This window comes from Triturus cristatus, chromosome 9 (assembly GCF_964204655.1).
Source record: "Triturus cristatus chromosome 9, aTriCri1.1, whole genome shotgun sequence".
NCBI classification, from domain to species: Eukaryota; Metazoa; Chordata; class Amphibia; order Caudata; family Salamandridae; genus Triturus; species Triturus cristatus.
The window spans coordinates 1,049,981,914-1,050,000,877 of record NC_140592.1 but is presented as its reverse complement, the minus strand read 5'-3'; the positions used below and the strand labels follow the sequence as shown (position 1 = coordinate 1,050,000,877).

The following is an 18,964-nucleotide window of genomic DNA, read 5'->3' as shown; positions in this document are numbered from 1 at the left end:
AATTGAGAAATCGCACACCATTTTAGTAGAGCGTAGGCTGTGAACATTTTGTTAGGACTCCATGTAAAGCTGAGGTCACAAATTAAATTAGTGCTCTAAAACCCAAATTGAAACCAGGCAGTAACACACTAGGCATATGGATTATCTACACCCATTTTCTTCTCGTCTATGGTTCAGATTGTAAATTCTATGCTCTGTGTAAAACAGAATCTCCATCGTTTTTTATTTTCCCCATACAGTGTTCCAGCTTGATGTTGATCGAAAGCACCCGAGAATCTCTCTGCTTCACCATCACCCATTACAAGAATAACAAACATCAGTACAACATTCAGGTACAGTACTAGAAGGAGAGTGCCAGATGTGGGAATGTTGTTTTATGCTAAGAGCATACAGAGAATCAGTTTATTTTTCACTTTTATTTCCTTACCGTACATACCATTGCAATCGAGCCGTACACCGGGATTCTGTATTTCATGACTCTGAACTAAATGGAAACCGGAAGTGTTCATATTTTTATTTCTTGCTCCATTCAGTTTTATTATTGGTCTCTGTGTGTACTAATAACAAATGTATTATAATTCTAATTTTATGTAGAGCATAACTTCCTAGAAACCTAGGTTTGCACTATTAACCTGTATGGCAGCGTGGATGCTCATAGTTTCACATTCCCTGGTGCTTACAGAGAAAAGGTCGAAACATGTACTCTGCCTGCAAGTCAGATTTCAATACCTATTTATGTGCAAAGCTTTTTTAACCCACAGTGTGTAGCCCATTTTCTGATGCAAATGCAATTCATACATCTATTCACTTTTAGATGTGTTTGACTTAAGAAGGCAGAGGAAGACATGGTAATCTTTAAGGGGCAATGGCAGAAGATAAGTTGTTTGGGGTTTAGAGTAAAGTGAGTATTTTTCCTGAAGAGAGAGTTGTGCCTCATTGGACAAGCTCTTGTAAGTGAAGCAGAGTACTTTTAGCGTTCTTCTAGAAGTCATTGAAAGTGACTATTCCTCAGAACAGTAGATAGTGTATCTTGTTTGTTGAATGTAGTAATGCACCACCTGGACCAACACAGTTGTCCTAGGAATCTGCATAGATTTGACCAGAGCAAAATCCCAGTGGATTGAAGATTATAAAGCTTGCATATTGAGGACTTTCTGAGCTGAAAGGGAGAACGAGGTGTTTGGGATTAAGGAGCAGTATTTCAAAATAATGTATGAAAGTGACACATGCAGGAGTCTCACACTGTTTCAGTTTGAAACAAGATGAAATGTTTTTTACCCTATTCCTCATCAGCAAGTGTACAAGTAGTCCTGGTGAGCTGCAGATTTGGTGTGAGGGTAAGTGAAGTAAAACGATTGAAGTTGTTGTAAAGAGCCAACAGACAACTGCTTACGACCTGCCAGGGGAGTAGATTCCTAATCGTTGAATATTCCCCAGGCGTCGGATGGGATCCGTAAACTTTTCTGCAGTACCTCTGTGCTCCGTAAGCTACACCGCGTGACTCCCAACTGATGCTGTTCTGCTCTGGAAATGATGCACTGGGCCTATATAGGTACCACTCCCGTGCGCCAACATCGGTTCTTTTTTTTCTGCGCCACCAGAGATACTTACCTCAATATTTTTCTAATTTTCTTGAGTGTGTAAGGGATGTCATCCCCTAAAATTATAAGTTTCAAGCCCTGTAGTGACTGTTGCAAGCAAATGTCTGTGACTTTGATTTATCTCCAACTAGTAGGCCTGTGGTGCCTGGCCTCAAGACACGTCTCCAAGACCTGTGGCGACTCCATGTCCATGAACCCGAAGGCCATTGGGCACCCCAAGGCAAAACTTTACCTCGCCAAGCATAAGAAGACTGCCCACCGAGACCGTTCCAAGTCACTCTCCACATTCAAGGTGCGATCTAAGTCCCGTCCCCGAAGTTGATAGTCGTCGTCGTGCTTCAAGTCCTCAGGTAAGCGTAAGAAACGCAAGAAATCGAACGCCACTCGCATTGTCTGAGCAAGTGCGGGGTTGCTGCCACCCTTCCCGACCTCGCTCCTGAAGTCAGCCGATTACAGAGCCGAGCCCGCAGCTGGTTACGGCACAACCAGAGTTTCTGCGGCATTCAGTCATGTTGTGGCAGATTGAAGAGTTCTGCGCAGCCATGCTCCAGGTCTTTCGACCCCTGCTTAACTCCCTCTGTTGACCCGAAGAAACTTTTCACCTGGGATACCACTGGCAGGTTTGCCCTCAGTGCCAGCTGTACCATCTGAGCCTATTGCCTCCAGCACTTGTTCCGACTTCACTTTCAGCACCACGATCCACACCGGCCCCAGGCACATCTGCACCAATGCCGACTTCACCACCTGAAAAGGCAACTCTGATTGTTCTCTTTGAAGCCTGGCCCCCCCTTGCCCGAATCTGCCCGATGCGCTTCATCCCTCACATGCATTGCCACAAGTTTGACAACACTCTGCATTCCCTTTTTGGGACTGGGTCAGATAATGGCTGAGACCCCAGTAATGAGTTTGCTCAGCCCTAACAGGATGACAATTGGTACGAGTACTTACAGAAGGCTATTGGTCTCAATACTCCCCATAAAACCAGGCCACAGAGGAATCCTCTTCATAAGCCATGTCGCTGCTATGCTCGGGTTGTTCTTTACGGTCAAACTGTCCAGCTGCAACAGGGAACCCATCAGTTTAATGGTAGAGGCTGTGGTACCCAACGCCTCCGTGGCCAAGGTCAGCCTGCCTCCCAGCCCACCAACATCCACCCTTGCACCATTGCAGCTCCACCTGCCAAACCTCTTTAGCGTGCTCTTGCATGGATAAAACAACCACCCAGTCAGAAGCAGAATACACTGAATCATGCCGGGCTGGCAAGCGATCACATTGGACAGGTGGGTTCTACAGAAGGTTCACAGGGGCTATGCTTTACCCTTTATCCCTTTTCAACTGCACTTTCCACCATCTCCTCAATGATTGATGGAGGACCAGCTCTCCATTTTGCCGCAGGAAGTGCAAGCAGTTTTAGCTAAAGGGGCTCTTGAGAGGGTGGTGGTGCCAGAAGTAGTACTTAGTTGTTTTTCCTGCTACTTTCTGGTGCCCAAGAAGGATGGAGGTCTTTGGATTATCGTAGAACCTGGGCCCTTTCAAGACCTCCTTAGGGAAGAAGAAATACAAGATGCTCACCCTGCACCTCTGGAACTGATTGGGCCACCAAGGCATTTTTCTAGCGATGAACCACCTGACAGGATTGTTTAATGCCAGGACGGACAGGATCAGCCGTTAGTGCCTGGCGGACCGTGAATAGCAGTTTCACCCAGAGTTGGCACAAGGTTTCTATAGTGAATGAGGAGAACCTTGGCTCGATCTCTTCAGCACTGCAGAGAACGTGCGGTGCCAGCACTTCTGCACATTGGAATTTCCAAGACTTCTCTCGTTCGCAGATGCATTGCACCTCAAGTGAAACTGGACTCCTGGATGCATTTCCACCGATACCACTCCTGCCCAATGTTCTCAAAAACATCGAAACCAATTGCCTATGGATTGGGCACAGAGAGTATGGTATCCAGGATTCTTGGACTTGAGCACGTGTCTTCTGATCATGCTGGTCTTCAGGAGGACCTGATGTTGCAGCAACAGGCCAGGTTCCTGCACCTGGGCCTGCACAATCTCCACCTTCATGCTTGGAGATTGAGTGGCTACAGCTGGACTCCATAGACCCTGCTCTGAAAGTGGTTGATGTCATCTTGGCCTCCAGGCATCCCCCGACTAAAACTGTATACGCCTGTTGTTGGGAAGAATTTGTGGCTTGGTTCGGTACAAGCCAGAATGACCCCACCTGGCCAAGTTATCTAACGTTTTGTTATTCGCTTGATCTCTTGCCCACAAAGGTTTTGCTTTGGGCACAGTCAGGAGTTATCTTTCAGCCTACAACATATGTTACTCCCTTCTCTCTTTGTCATGCCCAGTGGGTCCATAATCTGATCCTGACTTCCCTAATGTGCTCTCCATTTGAACCGCTTCACAGCTGTCTTTTACAGCTCCTTACTATCAAGATTGTGTTCCTCATCACCTCATCTTGGCTTGTGAGTGAGCTTTAGCCTCTGTCTCCATCCACCATACAATACCTTCTATCCAGACTAACTGGTTCTGGGGAGTCGGGCATCCTTCCTTTCGAAAGTTGTGATCTGTTCCACGTCGATCAAATCATCAAGAGAGCACTCAATTTCTACATAGTTCCCATCAAAGATCATCGGTTGGACTATCAGCTCTTTAAGAGGTTCTCTCAAGCTAAAAAAGGCAAGGCAGTGCAGAAAAGAGCCATCTCATACTGCATTAAGATCTGCTGCGCACTGGCCAAAAAGCAGCCTCCAGAATGACTGCATGCTCATTCTACATGGGCCAAAGCTGCTACCACTGCATTGCTACTCTGAGTCCCTGTCCTGGACATCTGCCAGACGGCTACATGGGTATCTCTTGATACTTTCACGAAGCACCTAGTGCCTGGCAGTCAGGGTCACCAAGAGGGGCATTTTGCCTGCTTAGTCCTGCAGTACTCTCTGGTTTTAATCCATTTCCAGACCTCCAATCCCCCCCACTGAATGGGTATTGCTTTGGTATCGATTCAGAAGGGGCGGAATCTGTGGCTAGAAGTCGCTATCTGAAGAACCAAGTTACTTACATTTGGTAAGGCTCCATATAGCATCCGATTTCTCACCCACCCTCCCTCTCCTTCCCGTTCTGTGATTGGATTCTGTTTATTAAAAGATCCCAAGTCTAGGAATCTGCACACTGTCTAACAATTTGCTCTTCGGACTCTACGTCTGTGGGCTTGGACAGTCTTGTAAGTCACTGACGCCTCGTGCTGAAGTGGCACCTGTTAAGGTCCTGCATGTCATTTACAGAGCGGAACTCTGGTACTGTCTGGCCACACTGGCATTGGTAAAGCAGATTCCGCTCTTAACTTTGTAAAGAAAGGAAAGTAGATCTACTTGAAAATACTAGTGTGGGAAAAGGGCTGTAAAGCAGATGAAGAGAATGTTTAACAGTTTCCAGCCCGCACTTCATAGAGCATGTCTCCTGCAGAAACAAAAAAATCACAAAAAACCCACATCCTAAAAAAAAGATTAGGCGTTCACTTCATTCAAAGCTACTGCAGAACTTGGCTGAATGGGTTCAAATATTTGAAAATCAACAATATTGTTTGATATGTGGTTGCTTAGATCAATGTTGCATGTTCTGGTATATTTTAAATGCATCAAAAGCAGGAGTGATTAGTAAAAAGTAAGAAATATGTTTTCCAGACCCTAGCGGGTGCCTCAAAAAGTTGGGGATGCAAAAGTTAGACTATAGCTCAGTTACTGTTTTTCAGAGTATTTTCAAACTTGGGTGTACCCCTTAAGAAAAGGAGAGGAGAGAATGTTAGCAGGGGTCAATATGCAGAACAATAACCTATTTTCTCTAGAAAGATTTCTTTAAGTTAGAGGGCCTGCCCAATATAACTTGTTTATATTGAAGGAGTGGTGCACAGTTCATAAATTTAGTGACAAAAAATCATATTTCTTAAATGTGAGAAGGGCCACAAGTTGAAACCAACCTAGATACTTAAAAGCAGCATGACTGTACCCTATCATACCTCCACCAATAACGAATGTTGAACTTAATTCAGATCAAGAGATTGCCCCAATTAGCAAACACTTTCATTATATAACAGGCATCCTGTCTGTTAATGTCCACAACTGCAGGTTTTTGTCACTTTTTTGTTATATCAATTCTGAGATCACCAACATATTTGTTACAGTGAATCATTTTCAGATTATCTTTAAAACATGATTTGAAAATATATCTCCTAACAAGTTCTCAGAAATGTTTTTGCACTGGTTAAAAATACCCCATTTTTAATAACAAGGAGATTGATTTAAAGAGATTCAGAGCTCTTAACCACTGGTATCATTGCAATTGCCATATAACATATCTATGTGCATTACAGCAACTCCCACAACTTCTTTTCATAAGTGTTCAATGGCGTGAACATCTTGTGGATTGATGACGAAAAGGTTGTATATGTTTTGCTTCTTTTTCTTAAGATGTAACCTACAGTGTATTTGCAGAGCACACGTTCACTCATTGTTACTAATGTTATCGACGTCAGAAGGACGAAAGGCTGAGTGGACCCACAGGGATTTGAACCTGTGAGCATGAGGTCAAACACAAGCCCTTACAGTGGACGCAGTAGCCCAGTGCCACCAGACCCTGTGCCAGTGTGGATGCCTGGTTTAAGTGATTCAGGGTTAACCTCGGAATGAACCTTCATTTGCCTCAAGGGAATGGGTGGATGGCAGTTTTAGGCATTGTGAGTCCTCTAGGTCATTGTAGGTTTCCCTCTCTGTGGCTATCCTAATTTTTGGTGGGAGGTGTTGAAGGGTGGTCACTTGCTTGCAAGACCTAATGCAGATGTGGTTGCGCAAGTCGGCTCTGGAAACCAAAACCAGCCAAAATATAATATAACACGTATATCTTTTTCTCAATGAAACCTAGTTAATAGTCTAACCATTTGTTTTAGAGCAGTTCAGGTGGCTTCAGACCATTCAGTATAGTAGGCTCAAATAAATGCCTAACTATGCCCTCTTTATGCCACTACCAGCAATTATCATGATTCTGTCACAGATTGACACGGTAATTAATTCAGATGATTTTTACAAATCCAGCTTCCTTGGGAATGTGCTGCATTTCAACCTCACAGAACAGAAAGCTGTGATGGCCGGATTATTGATTCGCACCAGGCTATCGTTACTCAAATGTTGTTTCTACCATGCATTCAAATTCTCAATCTTCAAAGAGCAAGGAATAAAACTGGCATCCTAACCTAGAGAAAAATAAATAGTCCATTTCGTTCCCTGCTTTTCTTTCACTGCTACCTGTTAGATTTGTTTTAAACTAATCTGGATTTACCTGGGAAAAAACAGAAACAAATACACAGTCACCTCTTAGTTGACCCTATTGTGTTCCGTAGTCCTGAGGTTCAGCACTGCCACACGCGGACGCAAAAAGTTTGCATTTCGGTGCTTAGCATGAAAATCTCTTCCCCTTGGATCTTCATCTTCCAGAGACCCATCTTCTCCTATGAGTCCATTTGAAAGTATTCTTGTTGGAAAGTGCCTAGCCTTACCTTGCTCACAGCTCACAGTTTTGATTCAAGTCATGGCACACTTCAGGGCGGACTCACTCCCTCATCACTCTCGGCCCCTGCAGTGTGATTTGTATTATGTTAATACTATCGCTATACTTCTTAATGTACAACATCATGCAGCTTGTGAATTGGCCCATTGATTTTATCTGGCAAAAAAATTGCAGTTAGAAATCAAATTAAAAGTAGGAAGGCACTCAACAAAGAAAATATGTTTATGTTGGAATATAACTCGACAAAAGATAGTAGAAAACAGAAATATGTCGCAGTGACTAACTGGGATTCAGAAAATGAATTAACATGCGGTAAGATTGTTTAAAATGAGCTTACCATTGATTAAACGTTTCATAATCTTCGTCTGTATGGGGAATAGTTTCGGTATTCCTTTGACACAGTCTTCCTTTTGTAATCATCATATCCTGGTTCTTACTTTCTGTTTTCTAGGTCCGAACAGTTGAAGAAAAACGTTTATGGACTCATCATATCAAGGAACTGATCCTTGAAAATCATCATGCTATTATTCCCCAGAAGGTAATTCATTACATGGTTAATTCATTACATGGTTCATGACAGCAGGCAAATTACAACTTACACCAGTTACCTAAAAGGGCAATGATAAGCTACTTAGGCGATGTGTAGATTCATACCATTGTAACATTGCCATTGGAACAATAGACAGCAAGTACGTGGCATGCACACAGTCCATTTTCCGTGAGTGACCACTGGGCTCAGCCAGCAGCAGATCCTGGGCACACCCTACACATCATCCCCGCCTATGTATTGCTTGCATGCAATTCAGCGGCTGATAGACTCATTTGCTCTAGAACTGGGGCTGTATTATACAGAGTACCCCAGGGGCACAACAGGCATTTGCACCCACTTTGTGTGCTCCCCCCCCCCCCAGGGGCAATCTGCAATTACGGGAGGGGTCACAGATGCTTGTGCGTCTCCTTCTGTAACACCGATAGCGCTGGCACACATAAAGCACCAGAGCTATCTGCAGGGGCCGTTCCCTCATCTGCATGGGGGCGTGCCCCATGCAAATTATGGAATCCCTTCTCCTCTGCGCCCGTGCCGTATTACCAACGTGGGCACAGAGGCAAAGAAGCACTGAGGAGGCGCACTGTCAGTGCGCCCCCTAATGGCAGCCCTCTGGTGAGGAGAAATGGGGTCCCATGCATCCCTTAGACATCCCCTTGCAGGCGGGTGCAGTCACTGCACCCGCCTGAAAGGGGATCTCTAATCAAAGTGCCGGCTGATGCCGCCTGCAGAGTGAAAACACGAAGCGGCTGTAAAGCAGCCGCTTCATATTTCATGTGAATGCGCTGCCCCCAGGGCAGAATGAGTTCACAACTGTTCCCCATAATGTGGCACACTTTCCTGCATTGCGCTGGGCGCACCTTTTGAAAGGTGTGCCTGGGCCTCCTTTTGAAAGGTGCAACTGGCGTAATGAAGGAAAGTGCGCAGCATGTGCAATGCGGCTCCTGATGTTCTGGTCTTGTTTCCACATGGCCACAGCCAGACATTTTCCCCACAGTGATTTTAGGGTGTGGGAGGGCCTTTTAATGAATCTCTGGTTAACAAACTGGTCAAGGTGCTTCAAATACTGTTCATATTAATTTGACCTTTTTGAACGTGGAACTGTTATTTTTCACCACTCAGGAGTGTAACAATATACCCACTGGGGTTGGAGCATCATCATCAACCTTCTTCTTTTTTTCTTTTTTTTTTTTATAACAATTTTTATTTTGCATTAAAATCAACCAAAATCATCATGGCAGCAATTTTTATCTTGCAGGATACTACATCGATCTTCAAAGTAATATCCTGAATAGACCCTTCCAACCCTCACAACTTCCTCCCATACACAAGGCATCTATAAGTCACAGATTTTGTCTCAAGCAGGATATTATTCTTTTCCTGATGGGCTCTCCAGAAGGCCCCGGAATGTAAGCCACATAGTCCATATTTTCTCACACTTGCGGGGACACCCTGTACTTTCATAGACTTAGTGTTTCGCAGCCCCGCACCAGTCCATGTCCGATTTCCACTTCTCAACACTGCGGCTCGGCTGGTCTCCACGAACAAACAACATTTCTATTAGCCTCCGCAAATCCCAGAGTGGATAAGAATCTAGTATACTTTTCTGGATGCTCCTCCCCCTCTGTGATTCAAACGCATCATTTTTGTGAAACCTCAGATGCTTGGCCAGCTCCCTCCTGTAGACCGTCCCGAACTCCCCTCCAGAACCATCTAATCCTGTTCAATCAAATAGTGTATTTGGTCAGTGTGCGTGACCAAAGGCTGTGAGCAGTGGGAGTTTGGTTCCTGCAATGAGTTGGGCATTGTCTGGTTGCAGGCTGGGTATAGGTTTTTGTTGCAAGCCAGGCCCAGTGCCCAACCCTCTCTTCGCATGAGCAAAGGCTGTGTTCAGTTGTGATTGGCTTGCACAGTGAGTTGTATTCAGGGTCTTGCCACAGATCAGGCCCTACTCCTAAACCATCACTGTGCATGCTGGAATGCCATGTGCAGTGGAGGTGAGCGCCCACAGAGAGAGAAAAGGCCAGTTATCTACTGCGTTATTATTTAGTGTGATGTGATTGAATTAATGTCTTTGCCCCAAATTAAAATCTATTCACATTCTGTTGCAGTAGTTTGACACTGAAACGTGTTATTTACTGCACCAGACAGTCACATCTAATGCAAGACGTGGGGCTCATATAGCACACACCATCAAGCTTCCATGCAACTGCTTTGAACAGTGAAAAGGGACAGGGTACTCAAGAGCATCAGTCTGCAGTGATCTGTACAAGTCTTTGTGTCCTGACGAATGCAAATCACCAGGGCCTGCATACATGCACCAAAGAGGTTTGCCGGCTCTATAGCCAAAACATAACAAAGTGCCAGTATTGTAACCAATGTCCATGATTGTTCTAGTTGAGGGTCCATTTTCTTTTTACATCTCATGCCACGTGGTTGTGGACAAAATTGAACTTGCAGAGAAGAGTTCAAGTCAGTTCTAGCTCCACCTATTAATGGTCTAATCTAAAGGATAAATGCTACAGTTACATAAAAAATACAAATCCGAAATTGTCCTTTCAGAATTATGAAGCTGTTAGTGCACAAGGAAGAGTAGAAGGTCAGCATGTCCAGGGAGTCATGAATGAATAATGGCATGGCTTACTTTAGTGTTTCAAGAAGAATTTGTTAAATATTTTTATTTGTCAATTGAGTAATTTTCCATTTATACCCTCTAAGTTCAACTTCTAAAAACTGTTTGTCAATGGCTGAGAGAATTAGAGATGCAAAGTAGATATTTTTTCAAAACTAACCAACCACCTTTCAGTGTGCCTTCTTAGTAATATAAATAAAATACTTCTTTTCAGATTTTAGCTTTCAGATAGCAATACTTTTCTTAACCCAGTTGCAGCTAGGTAACTGTGATGTAAGGATTGTTGATACTATATGCAAAGTTATTTTTGGCCATCCTGACTCCCTTGACAATGGGTCCATATTTTGTGTGTGTTGTGGCCCTTGAACCAGACCTGTAAATTGGCATTCATTAAGCACTGTGTACTATGGCGTGCAGTACATTAACTTTTGTACTGCTAAGGACATTGATGTCATGTCCTGATCAATGGAATTCTTCAATCGCTATCACTTTAATAGATTTGTAAAATATGATTGCTGTGTTCATCAGACCTGCTTTCACATCATGCACAGGCAGATCTTTCTCATTGCTATTTAAAAAAAAAAAAAGACATTATCAAGAGAACAATTACCTAAACTCAGTTTATAACAAAGAGTTTGTCACTTTTTTATTATGTTTCTCACTATTGCTCCTTTTATTTCCCTGAGGAGTTTGTGGTTATGATTTTCTTAGTAATTTCTTTCAATATAATGTCCTTGGTTGAGGGGTAGTGATTTTTGCATAGCACAGTCTTCCTCTGTTGTGAACGCCTCTCACATTAGAAAAGTATGACTTGACTTAAAGATTGTATAAGTAAGATTCTTCAATGTTTTTCATTGTAGGCGAAAGAAGCAATTTTGGAAATGGATGCCTTATGTAAGTATCACTGTTTTATGTTTCTATTATGTGTTCATTAAATTTCTTCTGCTGGCCATTCAAAGATAATTGTGCTGCATCCTGTTTCCTTGAGTCATTCTCATCTACCACTTGTGTGAAGCTTTCAAATCCAAATTTCAGTTTTGAAAAGTCTCACCTGCAGCTACTCTTGTGGACTGTTTGTAAATATAACACAGAAAATAGGCTTATCTAGGTTTGTAGTCTGTCTCTAGTCGTCACAGTGTCTGAAAATTTACAGAATAGGTCAACACGTTCTTCACGATGTACCCTCATTGTGGAATTTTGATTACATGAAATATACACACAGCAGCTACAAAATGCTCCATGCATGCAATGCTAGTTAAAAATATAGGGGTGACACCATCCCTGGTAAACTAATTTCTATCTACTGACATTATTATTGAAAACAAGAATAGAGTAGGGGGAAACCTAGGATGATCCAAAGTAGCAAGATTAGCAGTGACTGGATTGCAAAGCTTTCTAGAGGAGTTCAATCAAATTTGGCGAGTTTTAAGTGTCCTCTTGAGTTATGGATGCCTTTCTTCTTGTTGCAGGGTCTTATAGATATTCCATAAAGAAGTAGGTATTCACTCGAAGAAAAGCATACCTAAACCTAAGGTGATTTAATTTTAACGTAGGGGCTATATGCAGGCAACTTTAAAGTACTGACTCCAGTCTGTGGTCTGTTCTTGCTTGTGAAGCAATATACACTTCCCCATTATAGGTGAAGCTGCACTGTAGACTTTGATGAGTAAACATAGTGCTTTTTAGTTAAACCAGATATAACTTCTGGACTCATTGACTTATTAATTCTGTCCAGGGACCATTAGCCTGAAAGGTCATGTTGGAAGATAGAAAAATATGTTGGAAATCATGCAACTTCGGTTTTGCAGAACCATAGCATAATCGCTCTTATTAGAAACAAAAGGTCTTCAGTTTGCTTTCTTTTGAACTGTAATTGTATAAAGCTATAGTAGCTGTTTTTTATTTTCTCCAAATCCGTTACTGATTTGGGTTTAAGACCTCAAACTGTTTGAATAGAAGACCCTCAGTACCCTGTTTATTTTCTTTGTATCTGGCAGATGAAATTAGAGTGATATCTAAATGTTCTAAAAGGGAAACCAAAATAACGTAGACATAAATGGATCAGGCAATAGTGAGGAGTGCCCTGCTGAGTCGATGATCTACACAGATCAAAAAATGCTTACATGGTCATAACCTCTAACATTCTACTAGAACCCGAGACACATTTGATGACCAGAAAATCCAGTTGACTTGTTCATGCCCACCTACCCCAAATGACCTTCAAAAAGTGTTTTTGTTTCTTTAAACAAATCACATGGGCTCACCAAATCATCATAGGAAGTATTCAGTTGTTCGACCACTGCAAATTAAATTAGTCCTTCAAGAAAGCGGGAGATAGTACCACACCAAATTCGAAAGTAGTTGATGTCCAGTTTAATCAAGAAAGCTATCATGATAGCCTTAATACCCCTTGAAAGGTTTCTAACTTGTTCCACTAACTCCAGAGTTGGGTCATAAGAGCTAGCTGTTGGGATAAGGATGATTATAGGCAGAGGGGAGGGTTGGATTTGTAGGGTGAAGCAAAGGATTTGTGTTGCTGGGCCCAAAGGTTTGCCAAGAAAGGTGACATGGAGGGGGAGGGGATTCGCAGTGAGAGGACTAGAGATTCATACTTCTTGGCTACTGGGGAAGTCAGGGGAAGCATGTAAGCTTATGGTTGTTTGTTGTGCATGCTGGTGCGGAGATATGGAAAAATGCAAGGTGGGACCAGTGAGAAGAGAGCGATCTCTTCAGTAGGTACTAGAAACCATGTGATTACATGGAGATGGGATTTAGTTCAGGAGCGCAGCTTATTGAGTGAGTTGGTGGCTTGTTAGACCTTCTGACTGTCATCAGGATTGAATGTCTTCTCACATCCATAACCTGAATACTTCCAAATCTGGCATTGTTCTAATCTCTACTGGCATCGTCCTAAAGTCAGTGTTCCTCTCTGCAGCCCCTTTCATTACCGGAGCATGGAAACAAGACCATGTCACTCATTTTTTATACTCTGTTCATTGGTTACCCATTTCTTTTTAGATAATTTTCAGATTCTTCTGCATCGCTTGCTAGGTGCTTACCTTAGGCTAACCCTCTTACCAACCAGAACTAGTGGTTTCTTGGTTACATGAACAGGGGTTGTCTGCATCGAGGTAAGACAGACTGCCCAGGCCTTCTCTCTTAAACATTTCCCTGGTTCTGAACGCCTGTGCCCACATTTATTTTATAATTATTTTTTTAACTTTTCTATTCATTTAATTGTTTACTTTCCATAACATTTATTCACCTGTGGTATGGTTATGTGTTTGTACTGTGCCCAGCACTTGGGCCTGGGTGTTGTTCCCTATACACTTTAAAAATAAACAAACGCAACGTATGTTGAGAGAGCTGTAACAAAATTGTCAGCATTTTATTCACCCAAATGAAAAAAACATATTGTTACTATCCTGATTATAAATAGTATTCAAGATAAGAATGAAACCGATCCACAATCAGTCCAACTGATTAGGAGTTTGCATACCAACAAATTGTCAAGAAAAATCAGCTGAAGCCACAAACGTGTAATCCCAGTACTTCAAGCTAATCAACCCCTTTTGTCTGCACTTAGGGTTGCCACTTGGCTGATTTTCTGCCGGCAGCACCGAATCTTTAATGTCCTGGCTGGTACAAAAATAAACAAAATCGCTTAAAGCTGTATTTTTAGACTTTCTTTGTGAGCACTTCAAACAGCAGATAAATATAAATAAAAAACACTTATAAATGTGTGAACAAAGGCAGAAAAGTCATGTTACAAGTGAATTCATACGATTTACAGTCCTATTTATTATCACATCCAGGTCTTTGCAGACTCTTGAAACCAGAAAAAATGGCCGGTATTTTTCTATTGGAAGTTTGGCAAACCTATCTGTACATTTAGTCCTACAATATCCAGGCGGTTGATTTTTGCACCACCAACCTTGCTTTGTATGAAAGTGCTAAAAAGGTTGTTATATGTATTCCAATACCTTCAGGTGATTTGCTGCTTGCTTTCTTCAGGTCTCTGTGTGGTTTAGGCTATTGGGGTGCGGCATGAATTCAATTGATTATCGTTATTTAATTCTCCCTGAATTTGAAGAAATGGCGTGTAATGGAAATGGTATAGAAATAATCACCTGTTCTTATGGTCTGTTGATAAATCTACAGTATTAGAAGGAAGGTTGAGGGAATCCTGCTTTTAGATGTATGCATTAAACCTTGTTTTGGACTGCTAAGTGTTAACTGTTAGTTGCCCGCAAGTATGGACCCTAGGAGATGGCAAGGGAGCATAAGGAGGAAAAACGAAATTAACACTTTTAAAGCTTAACACCTTGTGGCCAATACGTTTATTAGCACACTTCTGCCTACGTTTGACCCACCACATGCAGACAAGCAGGCCACCAGCCCCTGTCTACTGTGTCCTGTTTCACACACTCACTGAACTTAGAATTTAGGCAAACAGTAGTTGGAGCCATCATTTTAAGCGTTCTGATTGGCAGAAGAAACCTTAGCATTCCATACAAGATGCAGATTGGTTCTTTGAGCACTAAAAGCTGCATTATGTAATCTTGATTATGCACTATGTCTTGTTTATTAACTTTACCATGTGTTTAAATTTGCCTCCAGAATGTTTAAATATTGTGAGTTGTGAGTGAGTTCTTAAACCTCCAACAGTTCCTGGTGTATTTCTAAGTTGTACTAAGAAAACAATTTGTTCGGTCTTCTACATTCCGACATTAGATCCAGCTCGATACAAGTACAGCCCTGAGAGGGTAAAGAAGGTAATCACACCTGAAGACACAGCAGTGCAGGCTCGACAAGGCCGCCGTCAGTCTGGTAAGTGGTGAACCTTTTAAGGACGCTTCATAAAGTCTCTACGTGCTTACTGAAATGAATTTCCTCGCCAGTTATTTACAGTAGGCAGAATCAGGATATGCCTATGTCTGTTGTTTACAAGTGATGCATACTGTAACGTTTGTACGTTCAACTGGTAGCAGAAGTCCTTTTGCAAGGTTTATATATGAATAGTAGTAAGAGCTTGAGTTACAACTCTAGATTATCCATTTATTGTGCCTGTGCAGATGTATAATGCATATCTTTACAGTTCATATCTGTGTATAAAGCATTTATAATAGGGTTATAATGGTAGAGACAAGTCTTTAAGTTAAGGTTACTGAATAAGTAAATGAACAGTTTGTTCACAATTGCCAAGTTATCTGTATAGAGTGTACTGTTGATTATACATAGTGTGGAAGATGCACATGGAGAAACGTTCATTTGAATGCCAAGAGGAGTATATGAGGCAAGTTGCTGGAATGTGAATGTTAAAAGCACTGTGGTTATTGCTGCTTCATTGTTGTGCATGAAGGTAAGTGGTAGTGCCACAGTTTGCGAAGCTCAGTGGTATAATCTGTCTGCCACAAAGGACAGGGTTCAACCAGCAGGCTCCTGGTTGGAATTTTTACAGGGATGCATAACTTAGCCATTCACCCTTCTGTAGTCAATACAATAACTTCAGTATTGGTAACAGTTGTCCTCAGTGTTTTACTATTGAACTGACTTGTAACTATATAACTATATAAAAGTATCTTGATTTTTAATCTATATATTTATTACCACCTTCACTTGTAAATGCAATTTTAGCTGTAAGAGGAAACGGGTGCATTAAATGTACCTGTAAAATATTTTAACCTAATAGGTTTGCTATGCCCTGCCTCAGACCCCATCCGTTACAGGTTTTGTCATGAGGGTGCGAACCCCTCACAGCACTTACTGCTCATAACCAATGAGACATCACATCAAGGACGAAGACAATATAGTGTGAGATCCACTCATTATCACACAAATATAATCACTGATGCAGAATGCGATCCTACTTGGGACCAGGGGTCCTGAACAAAGTGGGCAAGTTGTGATTGATAATTGTGCTTCTCAAGTTGTGGAGTAGCAGAGAGTAATCATTTGGCTTGTTTTGGGGATGTGCTAAATTGCAACAGAGTAAAATACTAATCTTATCTAGTGGAGGAAGTACTCATAATATGTGCTTCCTGATGCCTTATTTATGTTGTGTTTTTCTTTTTACTTTACATGTGTTTGGAATAGTGACACAGGGCATTTTTTCAAAGGGATTGGTGTTGCTGCAGCTTAATTTGTATGTTTTTATCAGAAAATAAAGTAACTATTTTGTTTTACCTTTTTTTAGAGCCTTCGAAACTTGTCTTGAAACATTTTAATGAAAAAGGTGCGTAAATAATTTAACTGTTCATCCGATCACTTTTCAGTTTTCTCTTGTGGAGACCAGATGCAACTCAAAACAAACTTTCCACAAATATCGTGAGGCTTCAGTTAGACTAGATGCTAATCCTGCCCTAGGTTATTTAGGAAAACATTTTGGAGCACCCCAGGCAACAATCCAATCCTGTCCTCCAGAGTGATGGTCGAGAGAATACTTATGTGAAATTACTACCACTTTATGGTCGTCAAAGCGAGGTTACCACAACCATTGGCCAGCATTATTTTCTTTTTATCTATAATTAGTAAATTTAGGTTAAGTTAACACACAAAAATTTAGATTTTTTAAGTGCAAACACTAGGAGTTATGTAGCAACACAGTATATAATATTTACATATCTGGAGTAGTCTAGTCACAGCCCTGGCTATAGGTTAATTTCAGTATAGTTGACCCTTTCACTTTCTACCCCCTAGTTCACGATTTGCTTATTTCCAAGAAGCCCCATCCTCAATGACTCATGTTGTGTCCGCTTGTTTGGCAGTCCAAGTAGTCTTTCAGTGGACCCACTCAGCATTTTCTTGGATTTGGTACGTGCCTTTCAGTGGAATAGTGTGTTTCTTCTTTGTGCATTTGTCAACATAATGATGCTTGCAGGGCGAGGTGTCCAGCCAAAAGAGACCAGGAACCAACTAGCAACCTCATAGACAACGTCTACATTTTTTTCTCCTACTGTCATAAGATACTCAGTCTTGAGAGTTCAAATTGTTGCAAAACACATCTTTAGTTGTCCTCTTATTTAATTCAGCTTGGTTGTATATTTCTTGCCATAGTAGTGGCAAAGTGTGGGACTAATCATGAAATTAATGTTGAACTTCCACCCCCAACTTTTATTTATTTTGTCGTGAAGTCTTAAGGAAGTAGTGAATCATGGTTTGGCAAGTGTTTTTCCGCACAGTAGCATCTTATACAAAACATATGTGGTGCTACAGCTTAGTTTGTTTGGTACTTTTGTTCCTGAGTATTTGCATAGACTCAAACAAGGCCAGTTGTTTACCCATAGCCATAATTATAATTTTGGGACCTTACTAGGATTATGAATCACCTCGTTCATAGATCACCCTTTTTAGTTTGATCTGTCATGTAAAATTCCCATTTTGTCTTTGCTCTCCCTGACAGAGAGTCCTGTTAAGGGAGACGAGCACTATATCCAATAGACATGTACTGCTGAGACTGTTTCATGGTTCAGACAGTCGCATTAGACCGGGAGAGTGAAATAGGGCAGATTGGGTTTTGTCTGTCACAGTATTTAACATGGACAACAAGTAAACTACTGTAAGGTTCAGTAACAGCAGGGAAGCCCATACGTTATGTCATTGTTAAACAGATGAGGATGTCACAACACATGCATCCACTTTTTTCCCCTCAGTGGAAGACTTGTAATCCTGCCCCTGGAGCGCTTACACTATATAATTCTTCTATTTTTCATCAGTTGCTTATTTTTAGGAAATGGAAGATAGAGCCCCTGAAACTGAGCCTCTAGATATATTAAGAGGTTTCATTCGAAGCTTTAGCTCATTCCTGAATTGATCATTTCTGGAACATTTGGAGCACTTTAGAGTTTAATGCTGACTGGCCTCTTGCATCAAAAGGTATTGCGTGTGTCCTTATAGTTACTGAGCTGGAGTTATCCTATGAAACTGCTACAAAAATGTCAAGTTACTGATTATTATATATAATAAACATAAACCCTGTCTTGCTTTGATAGATGCATACACTTTGTTTCTTCCTTTCCCTTGTGGAATTCCCCTAGGGTAAATATATTCAACCTTTACTTTTGGTCAGTAGTAGCATACAAGAATGCCCTTATTGACCAAATGTGCAGACGATGCCAAGCTTTACCTTCAGGTCCTCTTATCCTTAACAACATACAGAGGCTGAACTGAAGTTTCATCTTGTTAGCATGAGAAACTGCATGGCCACCACTGACTTAACATCACCACTTCAGAAGATGAGACTTTTGCCAGGATTCCTTAGCCCTCCATCCCTATACTTAAGTTTTCCCGTTAACTGCAGTATATTAGCTCAGCCTCTGTACAGAAGGTATGAGATAAGTAGTCTGAGCTCTAGTCTTGTCACACTTTGTGGATCCATACATAGGGAAATATCAGTCAATGACCCCACAACTGGTTTTAGTTTAAATGAGCGCCCAAAACGTCTGAGGCCAAAAAGTGTACCAAGTATGGCACAATTAAATACCTTGTGACATCCCAGCCTTTTAGCAGTGAAACCGAAAATTTTACTTCTTCGATTATAGGTATGGGTTTCCACGTTCTAGTATGCAAAGTGCTTTGATTAAAATAATCCGGACAGGCTCAGGATAAGCTGAAGGTGTG

At 41.7% G+C, this 18,964-nt stretch overlaps 1 protein-coding gene across 1 annotated transcript in view; it reads left to right on the top strand.

Annotated features, from left to right (window-relative positions):
* PLEKHG3 (pleckstrin homology and RhoGEF domain containing G3) overlaps positions 1-18,964 on the top strand; it is a 582,108-nt gene that overhangs the window by 493,809 nt on the left and 69,335 nt on the right. Inside the window, exons 10-14 of the mRNA XM_085626917.1 lie at positions 240-332; positions 7,618-7,704; positions 11,206-11,239; positions 15,080-15,175; positions 16,542-16,580. Coding sequence (XP_085483043.1) covers positions 240-332; positions 7,618-7,704; positions 11,206-11,239; positions 15,080-15,175; positions 16,542-16,580 — 349 coding nt within the window. The remainder of the gene's footprint in view (positions 1-239; positions 333-7,617; positions 7,705-11,205; positions 11,240-15,079; positions 15,176-16,541; positions 16,581-18,964) is intronic.